Consider the following 18343-nt stretch of genomic DNA (forward strand, 5'->3'; position numbering starts at 1 on the left):
TAACGCACGGTGGCTGTGTTTGGCTGGCCTAAATAACAGACAGTCCAGGGCTGAAATTCTGTGAAAGAGCAGCGAAGATTCAAATTCTAAAGCAGAAGGGGACAGAAGAGAAAGTTTGGGATGATTTCTGGCATATAGGCAAGGATTTCTGATCTGCAATTGTTTAGGAATGGTAACGATAAAAGCATCCACATCCCCAAAATTAGGCAGCAGAAATGAAGAAGGCTTGGAGTGAATTTGTCTCTGTGTAAAAGAGGATGCAAGGCAGGTGAGCATCCAAGATGAACACAAAGACCCTGTTCAGATAACATGCTAAGCCATGGTGATTAAACCACTTTGAAGTAAACATTATGGCATAGCATGTCATGTGAACCATAACTTAGCGTGTTGTGTGAATCATTCCTAACCATGGTGGCTGCATAACTACAGTTTAAACATGCTTACTAACCATTTGCTGCAAAAGGATTAGCAGCCTAACCATGGTTTAGCGTGTTGTCTGAACAGGCCCAATAAGATCCCAAAGCTTTTCTACAATACATTTGTCTACAGCATTCTGATACTATCCTCTTTTTCTGTATGTAAAAGGACTGTGAGTTCAGTTCTTGTACTCAAAAACAAATTCCTGGGCTGAGCAGGTGCTCAGAGGCACTCTGATCCTTAATTCTAAGTTCCTGTTTACCTACCAGAACCACTATTTTGTCCCTGACTGCATTGGGTATTATTATTATTATTATTTATTTATTTATTTATTTATTTATTTATATATATAGCACCATCAATGTACATGGTGCTGTACAGATTATACACAGTGAATAGCAGGACCCTGCCGCATAGGCTTACAATCTAATAAAGTTGTAGTAAACAATAAGGAGAGAAAGAGAATGCAAACAGGCACAGGGAAGTGTAAACAGGCACCGGGTAGGGTGAAGCTAACAGTATAGAGTCAGAACTATACTGTTATGTAGGTTATGTAGGTTATATAGGTTATGTAGGTTATATAGGTTATGTAGCCACGATGGTTAGGAATGGTTCACACAACATGCTAAGTCATACTGTTTACCTCAAAATGCTTAACCACTGTGGCTTAGTGTACTGTCTGAATAAGGTCGCTAAGTCATAGTTCACATGACACATTAAGCCATAATGTTTAGCTTAAAGTACTTAACTGCCATGGCTTCGTGTGTCACCTGAACAGGGTCAATGTTTACAAGCAACCCTGGACTCTGAACATACATAAATGCAAAGCTCTATTCAGACAACAATAAGAGCATGTGCATGACAAAGTTTTGGTTCAAAGCGTAGATGTGTTCTTAATTCATAACATTTTATCACTTCCACTACTCTAGTTTCAGCCAGTTTCCTTTGCTTACTGACATACAGGTTTAGATCCCTCAAATTTGATAGCTCATGACAGGCAGTAAAACTGCATCACAGATGGCGTAAGAGAGGATTTGGTGCACCCAGGCAAGCATCCCTTGTGGCTGTCTGTCTAGAGGCAAGGGAAGCCTACATCTTCATACAATTATTAACTTGACAACAATGAAAAGACTCACAGTTAGCATGCAATGCCTTTTCCTAAGCAACTGCCTTAGTTGTGCATAACTAAAGAGAGCAGTATTTACATGACCAAGCCCGTTAAACTTAGAGTGCACTTTGGGTTAAACATTTTGGCCATTATTATATGCGTCTACTCTTCTACTGGAAGACGTCTCTGAGTAAGCAGCAGTCACTTCTTCATTTTGCAAGGTTACTGCTCTGTACTGGAAATAGAGGAGGGGAAGTTTTAACTGTGGACATACCAGAAAGGGTAACACAGTGATCTATATTCAAGCTTTAAGAGAAGATAAACACTGTAAGGGAAGTATAAATTAAGGGTTTTTTATGCAAATTCTTTGCCACAGAGCAAATGCAAAAAAAAGAAGGAAATGCAATCAGATATAAATTAAGCTGTGACTCTCCCTCTTTATCATCTTATCCACAGATGTTTCTGAAGGGGTGTCTGGAGATCTTAAGGGAAAAGTACCAGGTTGCCTGAATTTTTGTACATCTGTCTGCTCCTTCTTTCAACCACAGGGAAAATGACACTGGCTAGTTGGGATTAATCTTGTTTTATGTAAGATGCATAAAGCAGCATCCAAGTGTCTTAGATATCCCATAACATTTGTGCAAGAACACATTTTTGAAATGTAGCTTTTATATGATCCTCAAGCCATAGTTAAGAATTAGCTGGGGTTTGATGTGATGAATAAATTGACAACATATGCTTTGAGATTAGCCAGCAAATCAGAATCAGAATCCATGGCCTAACGTGGGCTTTAAAACTATGGCTTTGTGATTACTATAGTATAGGTGCTATTGCATGTTGTCTGGATTGACAAACCATAGTTATGGTTGTTGCTCCACCTCAAGAGGCTGCTTCACCTAGAGACTACAGTGCTGAACAGATAAAAAGGCAGACAAACAATTCTAGGATACAATGTGACTACACATTTGGAAGCTCAAGCCATGGCTTAGCATAATGCCTGAATTAAGCCATATAGACTGCATCTGGACAATCATCTCTCATCTTATTAAACTGAGCCATACACAAGCCTTGCACCTGCACATACATCCCACATACAGCTGCAATAATCCAAGAAGTCTTCAATTAACAGTAGTTTCCCATTACATCTGAAACAAGAAACTATAGGAGTAAATCTGGAACAAGCTGGAATCTTAAACCACAGTCTGAAGCTGGTTTAAGATCCTGGCTTGTTCCAAAACTGGTAACCCCAGTTTCCTGATTTGCATGTTAATGGGGAACTATAGTTCACTGAAGATTTCCAGTGTTAATAATTGCAGGTCAAGAAGGGAAGAAGGAAGGAGCTGCATTTGCAGCAGTGCCAGCTCTAGGATTTTGGAGGGTAGGCCTCAGGGTTCTTGTAAAACAACAACAATGCAGAATAGATCCCACAAACTTGAAGACTACCCACCCCTGTTCTAAAGCATAATACTTGGCTTTTAGAGTGTGCATTAGTGTGCACAAAACCCTTTAAATATATAATTACATTCCTTTTTAAAACAACCCTATAAGGTAGGCTGACATTATTGCCACTATACTGCAGTGTGTGTGTGTGTGTGTGTGTGAGGGGGGGGAGGGGGAGGGGGGTCACTGAGCCTTCAAGAGTAACAGCTGGCCTTATCTAGAGGGTTTCTGACCAAGGTAAGATTTGAGCTGGGGACTCTGGGTGTCTCCACATTAATTTTTACCAGGCTTCCCCCCCCCCCCTTGGACCTTTCCACATTCATGATGGGCTTCTTTAGATGGCAACTAACAGTGAGCACATGATTTGAAATTGAAAACTTCTCCTCTGGGCAATGTTTCATAAAGTTGAATGAAAGAGCACCATCTCGTGGCAATTCTTTTAAATACACAGTTACCTTCATTTTGTTTTGTTCTGTTTTTAAAAAGTGAGATTAGAGGGGGAAGGCACGGGAGACATCCTAGAGATTGGTCATGTAAAGGACCCACAAACTTTCACAAGTGTGCAATAAATCGCTCATGTAGAGAAGTTTTCCGTGGCTCATGGCATGCATCCTTAGCCATAAAACACTGTTTTTAGGATGTTTTTAAGGATGTTTTAAACAATGTATGTTTAATTCAGTTTTATGTATTTTATCATTTATTGTTGTTCCCTGCCTCGATCAGAATGGAGAGGCGGGTAAGAAATAAAATTATTATTATTATTATTATTATTATTATTATTATTATTATTATTATTAACACTACATCTTGTAACAGAGGGGGTATCACAGTGCATGGCCAAGAATGCCTTTCTCTCAACACTGGACAATCATAGTCCAATCTCCTTCATAGGAGGTTAAGGAACACTTGTTCCGATTATATCATCCAGGCAAATTTCAGTCCTCCTCCACCTCCTCCTCCTCCTCCTTCTCCTCCTTCTTCTTCTTCCTCCTTTGCCTGGGACACATCTCTCAGATTTGCTCTGTTAGTTTCCCTACAAATTAAACCCAATGAAGTGATCGCTTGATGTACTACTTGAACACAAGTTAGGCTGCCCCCTGTTGGGAGTTGAACCATTTGGATTTCCACATGGCTACAGTGTATCAAAGCAGTTCCCCAAATAGGTTCACAATCAGTAATAACGATTAGATGCTTCTAAATGGAGGGTTCATATCGCTATCAGTCAAAAGACGTTGTGCAGTTATTCCATCTCATCCTCCATAAGATTTCCTGTAATGAGAAAGAAAAATGTGTGTAGAAGCAGTGGAAAATCACAAGAAGGTTACAAGATGGAGATGATCTATTCCCTCCACCCCCACCACCAGAGTAAAATTCTGTGAATGAAGCTGAGTAATTACATGATAAAAGCCTCATTTAGAAGAAACCCCCATCCCCCACCCCCAGAACTACTTCTGCAGTGTTACCCATCAATGCATGTGACTGAAATGGTTTGTTGGAAGTCCATATTGTTTTGGTGGAACTCCGTCCCTGTCAACTTTTATCTTTGGTCTGAATCCATCAGCTGGCAAGGTGAGTAGATGCACAGGAGGATGGGTCTCTGGCACCTTTTACAGTTCTCCTTGTTTATTTTTATCTACATATGATTGCCCAAATTCCCATAGGCAGATGATGATGATGATGATGATGAGATGGGCTATGACACCATACAGAACTGTAAACAGTGAGCCATGGTGGTTAAGCATTTTGGGCTAAACATTATGGCTTAGCATGTCATGTGAACTATGACTTACCGTGTCATGCCAGCCATTCCTAACCATGGTGGCTACATAACCACAGTTTAAATGTGTTCACTAACCATTTGCTGCAAAAGGGTTAGCGTCTTAACTGTGTCTTAGCGTGTTGTTTGAACAGGCCCCAAACCTACAGTAATCGAAATAATCAAGCAGCTGGCCAGGGCATGATGGCTGTTGTAGTCCAACACATCTAGAGGGTACCAGGTTGAAGGAGGATGCAATAAATGTACTGCAGCAGCAGCAACAGGCCTTATTTGAAAAGCTAAAGAAAATGATTGCATTCTACTTTTCCCCCTAAAAATTGTCAGAGAAGTATCCTAGCAGATGGAGGAGGGAGGAGGAGTTCCAAAGGCGAGGTGCCACCACAAAAAGGGTGCTGTTTACCACCCAGCTCACCTCACTTCCCCTCAGAAGCTGAGCAGGGCCTCTTGAGAAGATTAGGATGAAGAGACACCGTGCTGTCTGGCGTCCATTGTGACTAGTTCGGCAGAGGGCAAGGTGTCAATGGTAGAAGGAGCTGGAGCCAATGGTAGGTAAAGCCAACTGATTGTCCCCTTCTTCCTTCCATGCAATGATACTCAGAACCAAACTACATGTTACGTTAACACCAATGGAGACTATTTGTTTTGTTTGTTTAAACCCCCGCTGCACCCCATGGCAGTGGGGATTTCATGAAGCCAATGGTGTGTGGGTGAGTGTAAGTGTAAGGTTTAATCCTCTCCTCCTAGAGTGTGTTGGTCCCAATCGGAATCAGGGCCCACACACTTACACAAGAATAAAACAAAAGTCAAGCCTCAGCTACACACAATACCATTAGCGTAACGTGAAGTTTGGCTCGAAGAAGACTTAAAGCACTGCGGCACAATTCCTTAACCTCTAACGGAACTTAAGAAAAGGATGGATTGGCAGAGTAGGCTCTTTCAGTACCCTGTTTCCCAGCCAGTTAAAAGCTGGAAAAGGAATTATGCCTGGAAATGAATGAGTGCAGTTCTTGAAGGGAGTATTTCAGCAAGTGCAGCTTCTCTCTTTCTCTCTCCCCCACAAAGGAAAAACTGCAGCAGCTGAAATGTTCTGTTCTCCACAACTGTAAAGTGAGAGGATCCCTGTCCTCCCTTCCTAATAGCACCTCTCTCTCTCTCTCTCTCTTTCTCACTCACTCACACACACATGCATACACCCCTACTTTTCATATTGCCCTAAAGCCACTAGCCTCTCTTCCCCAAGCCGCGATGGAGGTGGAGATACGCGTGGTTACGACAGCTTGGCTTCCCGGTGAGTAGGCAGCTGAGCTGGCCCCACCAGGTAAGTGGGGGTGGAGTGTCGAGGACAATACTCAAGAGCTCAGGTTTACCTTTTTGGCAGCCTCCCTGGTGCTCAGCCACGCCAAGAAGCCACTCTGTTTTGCAGCGCACCAACCCTGTCAAAAGGTGCCTGGCCTCAGCATCCCAGCCCCGGCGTTCTCTCCTCTCTCCTGCCCTGCTTGGCATCCCAGTTAGCTAATCCAAGGGTGCTGATCCTGGACCATGCCGAATCTTTGCTGCTCCCAGATTGTGCTGCTACTTCTTTTGCTGAGAGGTGAGTGGCCACCGTGTGTGTATGTGAGTGAAATCTAAGGATGTGGGAACAATCCTTGGTCTCTTGCCCCAGGGAAGGAAGAAGACTGGTTTGTTCTCTGTCTTACCTGGACCACCAAATCCAGGACTCCTGGGCTGTTTGGGGTTCACTGGGGATGAGAGGTCTAATGGGTATGATGGGTAGGAGCAAGGATTCTTTGAGAGGGCAATTTCACAGAAAGAGTCCTAGGGACTGGGGAGACTAACCCTAACCCGTTCTCACCAGTGAGGGTGTGTGTCTCTCTGTTAAAGCAAGCAGCTGAGTTCATACAACACACTAACCCACACTGAGTGGTTGAGTGTGGAATGCTGTTGAACCATGAGTTATCGCACTGCCTGGACTCAGAGAGTTTTTGCAGACTGGCTTGTTATCTATGCTTTGTGGCTCATTTTTCTTGAGCAAGCCACCTTGAGAAACCGTGGTTTGTTGTTGGTTTGTTCAGGGTGCTTAACAAACCATGCTGCATGGTTAACAAGGCATCCCGTGGAAAACACGCTGCGTTCAGACAGCAACCTATATTTAACCACTTAGTGTGTTATGTGAACCCAGGGGTATGGATAGAAATTATTCTAGTGCTGGAGTAGGCAACTTGGTGTGCTCAAAATATTTTGGACTACAACTCCCATAATCCCTTACTATTAGCTCTGCTGGCTGGGGTTGGTGTAAGTTGTAGTCCATCAGGTTACTATGCCACGTTCAAGTGAGTTAGCGCAGAGAAGTCCTGGAACTAGAATGTCTAAATAATATTTCATCTTATTCATCTACAGGATTCCATGGCAGTGTACATGTAAAACAAACAAACAACAAAACCAATATAAAAATCATAGCAACTGCAAATTTAAAAGCAAATTCTTACATCTAGGTACCATTTTATTCCCCTTCCAGGACTATTGTGCCTCTTTAAACAGCTGGCAAACATTCAACAGGTGTAATTTTTAACCCAGTTTGCAGATGCCAGAATGGGAAAAAAATTCACCTGTTGTATTTCTGCCTGCCATGCCCTTAGTAAATGCACCAGACCCCATGAGCAGTCCTAATTCTCTGCATGCATATGTCACTGCGGAAGACTCTGTACAGAGTTTGGAATGTGGGAAGATCTTGATTTGTCCCTTCCTGGCAATTAAATACACAAGATTTCGGGATTTTCTTGTATTGTTCAATTAGCCCTATGGCAAACTCTCAGCTGAACCAAAACAGTTTGTGCCTCTGTAGGCCCCATGGGAGGTTTGGGTTACCGCTCTGTTCCCATTTCTGCAATGCAATGCTAAGGAGATTACACCTCAGAGGCAGATCCCATTGCAGTGCTGGAGAAGACGTATCCTTTTGGCATGACTCTGTGGCTTTTACTGATGCAGCTTAACATGCCATGCCCCAGACTCAGCTGCGCTTCACCACACACCAGGTTTTTGAAGTTCCTGTGTGTCTTCATTGCAGAATGCGCCTGGTGAGTCAGGAGCAGTGCAAGGCCGTACTGGAGGACCCCTGCTTTCTAATGCTCACAGTCTCCTATTCCATCCTTCTAACTCCATAATTTCCCCCCCATTTGTAGGTGCTGAAAATGCTTCTGCTCAAAAAGGTAAGAAAACACACCTTGTAAGGGACAGACAGACCTAATGGCAGAATGGGAGCACACTCAAGGGTGAGAGGTTAGGGCAGGGGGGAGACAGAAAAAGTTACTTGGCCTGTATCCAAGACTACGCAACTAAAACAAACACTTATTTCTTTCCTATTTACTCTGCCTCCAGTTTCCTTCCCTTCCTAAGTTATCTCCTCTGTGCTGAATTTTAGAGTGTAAATTCCTTGGGGCAGGGACCTATCATAGAATCATAGAGTTGGAAGGGGCCTATAAGGCCATCGAGTCCAACCCCCTGCTCAATGCAGGAATTTATCTTAAAGCATACCTGACAGGTGGTGGCTGTCCAGCTGCAACTTGAAGGCCTCTAGTGTGGGAGAGCCCATCACCTCCCTAGGTAATTGATTCCATTGTCATACTGCTCTGTCCTCTTGTGGTGCACAATGCACACTAATGGTGCTGTGTGTATCTGTGTATACACAAATACCCCCGTCCCCCCCACATCATACAAAACTTCCTTGGTTGACAGGGATATCTCTACATATCTAACTATCAGAGTCCCCCTCTTTCTTTCTCAGATATTCTCTGTCTTTCTCTTTTTCTTTCACCCTGTGGTGAAGAAGATGCGAGGGAGACTGGAGCAGGCAGGCACCATCACAGCCTGCTTCAGTTGGACCCCCCCCCCCCAGGGCTAACTGCCATCTTCACACTGTGGGGAAGAAGATACGAGGGAGACTGGAGCAGGCAGGCACCATCGGGGCCTGCTTCAGTTGGACCCCCCCCTCCCAGGGCTAACATCTTCACCTTGTGGGGAAGAAGGAGCTGTTGGTTTGCCCCTCCATTGGGAGATGAGAGGACGGAGCAGGGTCTTCCCACCAGCCTAAGGAGTCTCCTTAATTTCTTTTTATTTTCTCCCCTCCACACACTTTTCCTTGTGTGTCATATCTTTTTTTAGAATGTAAGCCTGAGGGTAGGGACTGTCTTCTTTATTGATACATTGTAAGCCGCTCCGAGAGCCTTTTATTTATTTATTTATTTATTTATTACATTTTTATACCGCCCAATAGCCGAAGCTCTCTGGGCGGTTCACAAAAATTAAAACCACAGTAAAACACCCAACAGGTTAAAACACAATTACGAAATACAGTATAAAAAGCGCAACCAGGATAAAACCACACAGCAAAGTTGATATAAGATTAAAATACAGAGTTAAAACAGTAAAATTTAAATTTAAGTTAAAATTAAGTGTTAAAATACTGAGTGAATAAAAAGGTCTTCAGCTGGCGACGAAAGCAGTACAGTGTAGGCGCCAGGCGGACCTCTCTGGGACCTTTTGGCTGAGGTGCGGGATAAAAATACTCTAAATAAATAAATAAATAAATAAAAAGCTAGTGGTGGTCCAGCTGGTGCAGCACTCCTCTCCTCCATAGGGCTATCTGACAGCAACTGCCCTGTGAGGAAGATGGGGGAGCAAGGGAGACAGGCAGTCCTAGATTTAGGATCAAGCCAAGTAAGCCATGGCTTAGGGGCTCTAAATATGTTTGAGACAGATGTGATGTATTATAATTGATCCCTCTGAAACTCTCCCCATGGCCTGAGTTCAATCCCAGCGGAAGCTGGTTCTCAGGCAGCCGGCTCGGGTCAACTCAGCCTTCCATCCTCCCGAGGTCGGTAAAATGAGTACCCAGTTAGCTGGGGGAAAGGTAATGACGGCCAGGGAAGGCAATGGCAAACCACCCCACGATAAGGCCTGCCAAGAAAATGTCAACGAAAGCTGGTGTCCCTCCAAGAGTCAGTAATGACTCAGTGCTTGCATGAGAGGTTCCTTTCCTTTCCTCCTGGTGTGACACACAGCAGAGTTGCCTTATATAGAGAAAGTGTGGTAATACAGCATTTAGTATTGGAGACAGTAAGCACAGACTAGAGCCAGTTCAAATCAACTTACTTTGTTAGTGATTTTATACACATCTTCAGAGAAGGCTGTCTAACACAAGGCTATTTAACTGCAAGTGCCCCCTAATGCTGGGTGGTAGCCTTTCATTACCCTTCCTATTATAATGGAATACACTTCCCCCTCTTTAATTTTATGGTATGTGGCCTCTGAATCTTGACATGGCTTAGGCACACAGCATGTCTTACTCCAGCCCTGGAGACAGCAGAAGACCAAGCTAACATCAGGGCCTGCCCCATTTGAACTGCTCCACTCCAGGAGATGGGAGGCAAAGCAGGACCATTCCATCAGCCCTGCTGAAAATATTTTTCCCCCTTTTCCCTCCCCATCCCCCTTTCCTTGTATGTTGTGTCTTGTCAGATTGTAAGTCTGTCGGCAGGATCCATGGAGTGTCTAATTTTACTGATGGATTGTAATCAATAAGTAATTTTACTGATTGATTGGAGCGTAATTATTATTAATTTATTTACTTTACTTTAAATAAATTAATAATAAACACAACTCTCCAGGTCATATTTGCATGTGCTTCATTATAGTGTAAAGCCAGAAACCTGGGAAGGAAGAACATATACTGGAGAAGAGACCTAGGGCCTTCCTAGACGAGGCCTTAGAGCGCCTTCTGTCCCGGCTTCCCTGCTGTGCGTCCAGATGACGCACAGGGGAATCCGGAGACAGGCCGCACTGAGGCCTCCTCCAATGCGCCATAAGCGAATTCGCTTATAGCGCGCCTTTTCCCCAGCTCCGGCCTGAGGCCGGAGCTGGGGAACGTCTAGGGACTTCCGCAGCTTTTCGTGGCTCCTCACTTACTCACGAGGAGCCGCAAAAAGCCGCGGACCTGGCACAGCGCTCATAGGAGCACTGTGCCCATCGGCGGGGGGGCGAAGGCTGGGAGGGTGGGTGGCAGGGTGGGTGGCACAGGGGAGGGCGGGTGCGATCACGCCGCGCGCCGCCCAAGCCCAGGCAATGCCGCCCCATGCCAGGCATTGTCCGGGCTCGGGCGGCGCACCCGCCCTCCCCCCGTGCCACCCACCTTGCCACCCACCCTCCCAGCCTTCGCCCCCCCCCCCCCGTAAAAATAAATAAAAAAAACCCCTTACCTTGTCCGCTGTCTTCGGGCCGCACCCGGCCCCTTTAAAATAAAAAAAAAATGGCGGACGACGCAGGGCTTCCGTCCTCCCTGCGTCTCCGCCGTCTGTAAGCCTGGGGGAGGCGCGCTAACGGTAGCGGGCCTCAGCCCCGCCTCCCTGCCGGCGTAAAAATAAATAAAAAAAAACCCTTACCTTGTCCGCTGTCTTCAGGCCGCACCCGGCCCCTTTAAAATAAATTAAAAAAATGGCGGACGACGCAGGGCTTCCGTCCTCCCTGCGTCTCCGCCGTCTGTAAGCCTGGGGGAGGCGCGCTAATGGTAGCGGGCCTCAGCCCCGCCTCCCTGCCGGCGTAAGCCCGCAGGTCTAGCAAGGCCCCTAAAGTATGGTGTTGGGTTTTTCACACCCACATACACCTGATTTTCCTGTGTGGAGGCACACAGTCTTAGGGTGACCCTATGAAAAGGAGGACAGGGCTTCTGTATCTTTACCAGTTGTATTGAAAAGAGACGATGGAGCATATCCTTCTGTCCTGTAGCTTTTATAATCAGGCCCGCCATCTTATGATCACCCCATTATTGAGTAAACTGTCCAGAAGTCCAGACAAATTTTATGTTAAGTTTCTGTTGGAAGACAAGTCCTCAAGAGTAACTTTGGCTGTTGCTAAATTTCTTACAGTGGCGGCCAGGATTAGAGCTCTCTGTGTATTAGATGAAAGTTGATAATAGCTCTAACTGTATGATTTCATGTTTGATTCTTGTTTTCTCATGGCTCTATGGATCGCAATAAAGAAGTATGTATGTATGAAAAGGGAATTTCAGCAGGTGTCATTCTTATGCATGCAGAACCTGGTGAAATTCCCTCTTCATCGCCATAGTTTAAGCTGCAGGACCCCTGCCCTCTTTTGTATCTGGTCATGCTAGGCAGAGCTCCTGGAGCTTTAACTTTTGTGATGAGGGAATTTCACCAGGTGCTGCGTGCATAAGAATGACACCTACTGAAATTCCCTTTTCAGTACAAAAGCCCTGTCCTCCTTTTCATAGGGTCACCCTACATAATCTGCCGCTGACCTCACATCTATTATAGGAGAGAAATCAGGATGTGTTGTATGCGGATACTATGTAGCTGAAGGGCCTGAAATGCATTGAATGAGCATTCCTGTGAGGCCAAAATACCTCTGGACAGAAGCACCCCATGAATCTCTCTTTGTTCGTAAATACCAGTCGTTCTCCATCAAACGTCCTTATTTATCTGTACATCCTAATATTTATTAAGTTCTGTCTATCCATCCTCCATTGTTCTTTGATCCACACCCATCCACCCGCATTCATCTCTCTTTCTGCCCACAATAGGCACGTGATGTATAATTTCCTTTGTTTTAATTATTTCCAGCTATGATCCACCCTGCTCTTTAGACTAATGGCAGGTATCATTCAGAATTGTTGTTGTTGCTGTAGATGTTTCTTTGAGACTCCAAAATGAAGGGAGATGATGAATCAGCCGAGAACTCTTGGTCCACTGATAGATGACCTAGAATATGACAAATGCATTGTATCTGTCTTGTTTGCAAAATAAAATCAAGCATAATGACATACACCACAACAACTGGGATAATTAGAACTAAAGAATAAATAGAATGAGTAAACCTTTTAAATAGAAAATTGAAAACCACGAACAACCTGGCCAAACAGACCAAAAATAACTTTTTAAAAAATAATCTCTTGAGATGTTTAAACCCTGGTTTTGGTGAGACCTCAGTGGAAGATAATTCCACAGCAATGTGGAATTTATTAACAGATAAATCCATATCTATGTGGTTCCTACCTGATGCAGAGAAACAATGATAAAAAATTGCTTCCCTGTACACAGCATACATAATAATGGAATGTATGGTTATTTATTCAACATATCATCCATCTGCCCACAACTTTATACCTTCTTTTACCACATTTCTCTATCTACCCAACTAGTTTTCCTTGTTTGTTATTTCATGCATTATTTCCAGTAGGTTGACTTTTCCCATTGTTTGCCTAGCGCTCTCTCTCTCTCTCTCTCCCTCTCCCTAACATCATCCATCCATTCATCCTTTCCCCTATTTATACTTCCATTCTATTTATTCTCCCATTTTAAATATCCCACTTGTTATGGTGTATATCATTATGATTAATTTTACCTTGCAAATGTTTTTTTTTTAAAAAAATCTAATTTAAAGTGAACATATCAGAATCTAAATTTTAGATCTGTTATGTTGAGTAAATTTTGAAATAGGCATATAGGTTGTTTTTTTCACATCCTCTCTGAGGTCTCATCTACACCAAGCAAGATATTTCACTATGAAAGCAGGATGAAAGCAGTATATGAAAGGCAGGAGCCACCCTACTGCTTTATAGCAGTATTGAAGTGCACTGCAGGATCTACACTACTGCTTTATAGTGGTGCTGAAGAGCACTGACAACTGTTGGGACCCATGACCCATCTCAACCAAGCAGGATATAACACCATGAAAGCAGTATATGGTATGTTTCATGGCCCCCAACAGTTGTCAGTGCACTTCAATACAGTGTGGCTCCTGCCTTTTATATACCACTTTCATACCGCTTTCAGAGTGGAATATCCTGCTTGGTGTAGATGAACCCCAAGTCTGAATGTGAGCATCAATCCCACAACAGAGGTGCCTCTGTGTGGCTTGCGTTTGCTACAGAATGGCAATGAACCCACACATGCTGAGGTTCATCAACCTATCTCTGCTGTTGCCCTTGTCTTCTGTCTCTTCTGGTTCTTCTTCAGCCTGTGGCCGACCCAAAGTGCACTCGCTTCGGATCGTTGGGGGGCAGAAGGCCGATGAAGGGGAGTGGCCATGGCAAGTCAGCATAAGAGAAAACAGACTACACGTGTGTGGGGGAAGCCTTATCTCACCTCAGTGGGTGGTGACAGCTGCTCATTGCTTCGAAGGGTAAGTGGAAAAGATTGTGTTGAGGAGACACTCCCTTAGGTAGAATAGGGATTCTGTTGGTGTACTGCCCCACCCGCTGCCCCACAGTCTCCTTTCCTGTGCTAGCTAAGGTGGTCTTGGGTTTGGCGCTGGAGCCTCCAGGGCTCATTGTGCTAAGGAACTCCAACAGACATGGTGAGGCCACCTTCATGGATGGGTCTACAACTATGGGTCTGTCCCAATTAGTATCTGGCTTGTGTAGGGTGGGATGATGGTGATCTGGGGGTGGAGGAACTTTCCATAGTTCCATGGTCATGTACTGGATAATTTCCAGCCAATCTCCAATATTCTATTCTTGGGCAAAGTACTGAAGGTCCAGAGATTTCTGGATGAGATGAGATAGATCCATTTCAATCTGGCTTCAGGCCTGGTTATAGGACAGAGAGTGATTTGGTTGCCTTGGTAGACGCTCTATGCCAGGAACTGGGCAGTGGGAGTGTGTCCCTGTTACTTCTGCTGGAGCTTTTGATACTATCAACCATGGTATCCTTCTGAAGTGGGACTCAGTTCTATGTATGTTTACTCAAAACTAAGTTATGGTAACTGCAGCTTACTCCGAGGTCAGTGGATACAGAATTGCGTCCTAAAACCACTATGGGCCTGTTCAGACTACATGCTAAGCCATGGTTAGGCCACCAACCCTTTTGCAGCAAGTGGTTAGTGAGCATGTTTAAACCATGGTTATGTAGCCACCATGGTTTGGTTCACGCGACACAATAAGCTATAATGTTTAGCTCAAAATGCTTAACCACTGCGGCTTAGCATGTCATCTGAAGAGAGTATACATAAATGCTAAGTTGTTGCAGAAAAAGAATTATATGAATACTGCATGCATCTAATAGACAATTTACCACTGAATTACCAAATTTATTAGTTTTAAGATGAATTTCTAAACTTCCTTGAAATCAATGCAACTTTAGTCAACCTGGCTCGGATCTGATAAATATAAATGTTCCTCAGTGTATAAAATGTTTGGTAACTATTAATCCACCCAATCCTAACAACTGTCCTATGAGGTAGATTAGTCTGAGAGATTATTTGTTTATTTATTTCATTTTTATACTGCCCATCAGCCAAAGCTCTCTGGGCAGTGCACAATTAAAAAACCATAAAAAATACAAGTATAAATTTAAAACATTAAAAGTTTTAAAGGCAATATAAGCCCAGCTACATTAAAGACCAGGGAAAGCCTGTGTAAAAAGCCTGTGTATGTCTTCTGGAGATAGTGGAGAAATCTACACCAAGCAGATTATGACACTTGAAAATGGTTTGAAAACTGTATATGGAGTGTGTCCTGGGCCTCTACAGTTGTCACTACTGTTATAAACTGTTTTAAAGCAGTAGTGGAGATCCTGCCAGTGTCTTTCTGACATTTTCCTTGTGAACATGGATTTGAACTCAGACCTCACTGTAGAAGACACTGATATTTCTTTGGCTTCACAGCCCACTGAATCCATCGGCGTATCGAGTACACCTGGGGGAATACGAGCTCCCCAAACCTGCACACTCCATGGTCTCATCCGCCATCAGAGAGATTATAGTACATCCGCATTATGCTGGAGATGGGCTCAGCGGTGATATTGCATTGGTGCAGCTGGTGGAGCCAGTAAATTTCTCCCGAACCATCCTGCCCATCTGCCTTCCCAACACTTCAGATCCCGAGCCCTTCCCCGCAGGGATGTCATGCTGGGTCACTGGCTGGGGCAACCTCTATCCAGATGGTAAGAATGAGTTTACAGCCTTGTTAGATAAGGTATGTATTTATGGTGAGGGTGGCCAGATGTTTTCAACCTGACAGCCAAATGGAAAACTAGGAAATGACTCAGGGGTAACTTTACTCACAAGTAAGCAGGTCTCCTGCCTGCAAAATACACGCACCAATTCTATGCAACAGCTCTCCTGCCTGCAAAAGGCACAGCTCAAAATCTTTGGAACACCTCAATTCCTTGTTGGATACTTAAAGGATAATTGTCTTTAAATGTCTTCTTATCTCTGATCAGTGATCGAACAGAAAAAAAAGAAACTTGCAGGCCAGATAAGGAACCTCTGTGGCCATCGTCTGGCCCATGGGCCAGAGTTTCCACATCCCTGATTTATGGAAAGTGGTATTGCTTTGGGGGAAAGTGTTGTGGGAGATGTGGGATAGAGCAGGGAATATAGGCTTTGTTTGGAATCATATCTGTTTGGAAAATAAATTATCAATAAGAAGGTGGAGCTAGGGCAGTCTTCTCCAACTTGGTGTCCTCTAGATGTTTTGAATGGTATCTCCCAGCTTTCCTTGCCACTGGCCATCCTGGCAGGGTCTGATGAGAGCTGAAGTCCAAAATAACTGGAACTATGAACTAGGGCAAATTCCAATGTAAGTCTTACTTAGAGTAAATGCATTGAAATGAATGGGACTTAAGCTAGTCATGGCTAACTTATGTTTCACTTATGTCAATGGGTCTACTCTAAGTAGAATTTAGCCATAGAACATCTAGGCCATAGCTAGACCTAAGGTTTATCCAAGGATCATCCCGGGTTCGTCCCTGCCTGAGCGCTGGATGCCCTGTGTGGCACTTAGATGAACAGGTTTGACCATAGGACAATCCTAGGATAAACCTTAGGTCTAGCTCTGGCCCTAGTCTCTCTGGTCAACACCTGGCCAGGGCCAAGTGGCCGTTTGCAAGGAGGAGTGGACACAGGGAGGCTTTCCTGGAAAGCTCTTGAATGGGCAAAACCTCATTTTAAGAACTTCTTGGGGAAATAATTTTGAGAGGGGGTAGCTCTGTTAGCCTGTTGCAGGAAAAAACAACAGAGACTTGTGGCACTTTAAAGACTAACACATTTATTATGGCAGGAGTTTGCTAGCCTTACAAGTGCCACGAGACTCTTTGTCGTTCTTGAGGAAATGATGCTCGACTCCGAACACACCCAAAAGTTTACAAGCTGGCCAAATCCTGATTCTGAGCCAGACAATTATGAGCTTCCATGGCATCACTCATTTTGAGACTGTTAAATGCCCTGGGGAGATAACCAATCCGTGTTATTGAATCTGTGCTCAGTTTCAGTGCTTCTTTTTTCTTTCACCAGCCCCCTTCCTCACTCGAACGCTGCAAGAGCTGGAGGTGCCAATCCTAGACGTAGATAAATGTGACAAAATGTACCACAATGACTCCGACACCGACACGGAGACTGAGACGGTGCCAAAAGGGTACAGGCTGATCTACAATGACATGATCTGTGCTGGGTACCCGGAAGGAAAGAAGGACTCTTGCCAGGTAAGAACCTCAGATCAGAGCAGGGGATCACATGTAAGGGATATTATATCTGCGTGTGTTGTTGTGGGGAGGGAAGCAGCCTGAGGTTGACTGTAAGGTTGCAAGACATGTTGCTGCCTGAGGTGAAGGACAAGATGGTGTTCGTCTGATCGAGGTACAGAAACCTACAGGATGGGCAGGTGAATCTTTCTTCGAGCTCCATCACACCAGCATTTTATCGCACTCTGGTCATGCTTGGTTTGTGGTTTTGCAACACGGCACTCAGATGATCTCATGCCTCTCCTGCAGACACCCTGCCTCTTTCCCTCCCTTTTTTGTGGTTTCCTAGAGTGGGAAAAGTTTGGATTATTTCCCCCAAATGGAACTAAAGCACCCTTCAGCCCCCATGTAGTGCTGTCCTCTTGCTATTTCCTTTGTTGGGGGCACGTGCATTGAAGGGAGAGCTTGCCGACAAAAGGGGAGGGCGGGGCGGTCCTCCTCCTCCAGCACCATGTTGAACCAACAGACTTGTGCTGAGTCAGTTGAATGGACTTTCACTGCTTCAACCTCACTGCTTTGCCCATGGAAACAAAGCCCAGCCTATGAAACGTTAAATCAGTAAATCGCTAGACAACGAAGCCCGAGTGAGGGGGGAAGGATCCCACACCCATCACAATGTTACAACCAATGAACTGGAGGTGGAAGGATAAGGGGTGGGGTGGAGTGGAAGAGCAAACAAGTGAAAAGGGAGGTTTCATCGGTGTAGTGCAATACCACAAACCCATGTGAAAGGGGCCATTAGCTTGACACGCTAATGAAACAGAGCTAGAAATCGGAGGAAAACCAGGGGGGAAAAGTAGGTGTGAAGGAGCCCTTCAACTCTGGGAATGGGACACTGTCTTCTACCACACCTGAGGGCAGCAGGCTAACTTAGGAAATGCATGACCGAGCACATGCTACACACAACGCTGTCCTCCAATACCCAACTGCTGCTCACGCTGTCTGTCACCTGAGGCAACCATGTCACTCTGCCTAATTGTAGGGCCAGTCATGACAGGGCTAAATCAGAACCCACTTACACAGGGTTTAGTCCTGGAACATACAGATGTAGAGAAGTCGGTATCTTCATTA

At 44.6% G+C, this 18343-nt stretch overlaps 1 protein-coding gene across 1 annotated transcript in view; it reads left to right on the top strand.

The window, feature by feature from the left end:
* Window positions 1-6114: 6114 nt before the first annotated feature.
* Window positions 6115-18343, top strand: part of LOC134406260 (serine protease 33-like) — an 18033-nt gene continuing 5804 nt past the window's right edge. The window contains exons 1-5 of the mRNA XM_063137597.1: window positions 6115-6333; window positions 7922-7948; window positions 13769-13934; window positions 15417-15694; window positions 17046-17233. Coding sequence (XP_062993667.1) covers window positions 6282-6333; window positions 7922-7948; window positions 13769-13934; window positions 15417-15694; window positions 17046-17233 — 711 coding nt within the window. The 5' untranslated portion in view covers window positions 6115-6281. The remainder of the gene's footprint in view (window positions 6334-7921; window positions 7949-13768; window positions 13935-15416; window positions 15695-17045; window positions 17234-18343) is intronic.

This window comes from Elgaria multicarinata, chromosome 11, assembly GCF_023053635.1.
Source record: "Elgaria multicarinata webbii isolate HBS135686 ecotype San Diego chromosome 11, rElgMul1.1.pri, whole genome shotgun sequence".
Taxonomy (NCBI): Eukaryota; Metazoa; Chordata; class Lepidosauria; order Squamata; family Anguidae; genus Elgaria; species Elgaria multicarinata.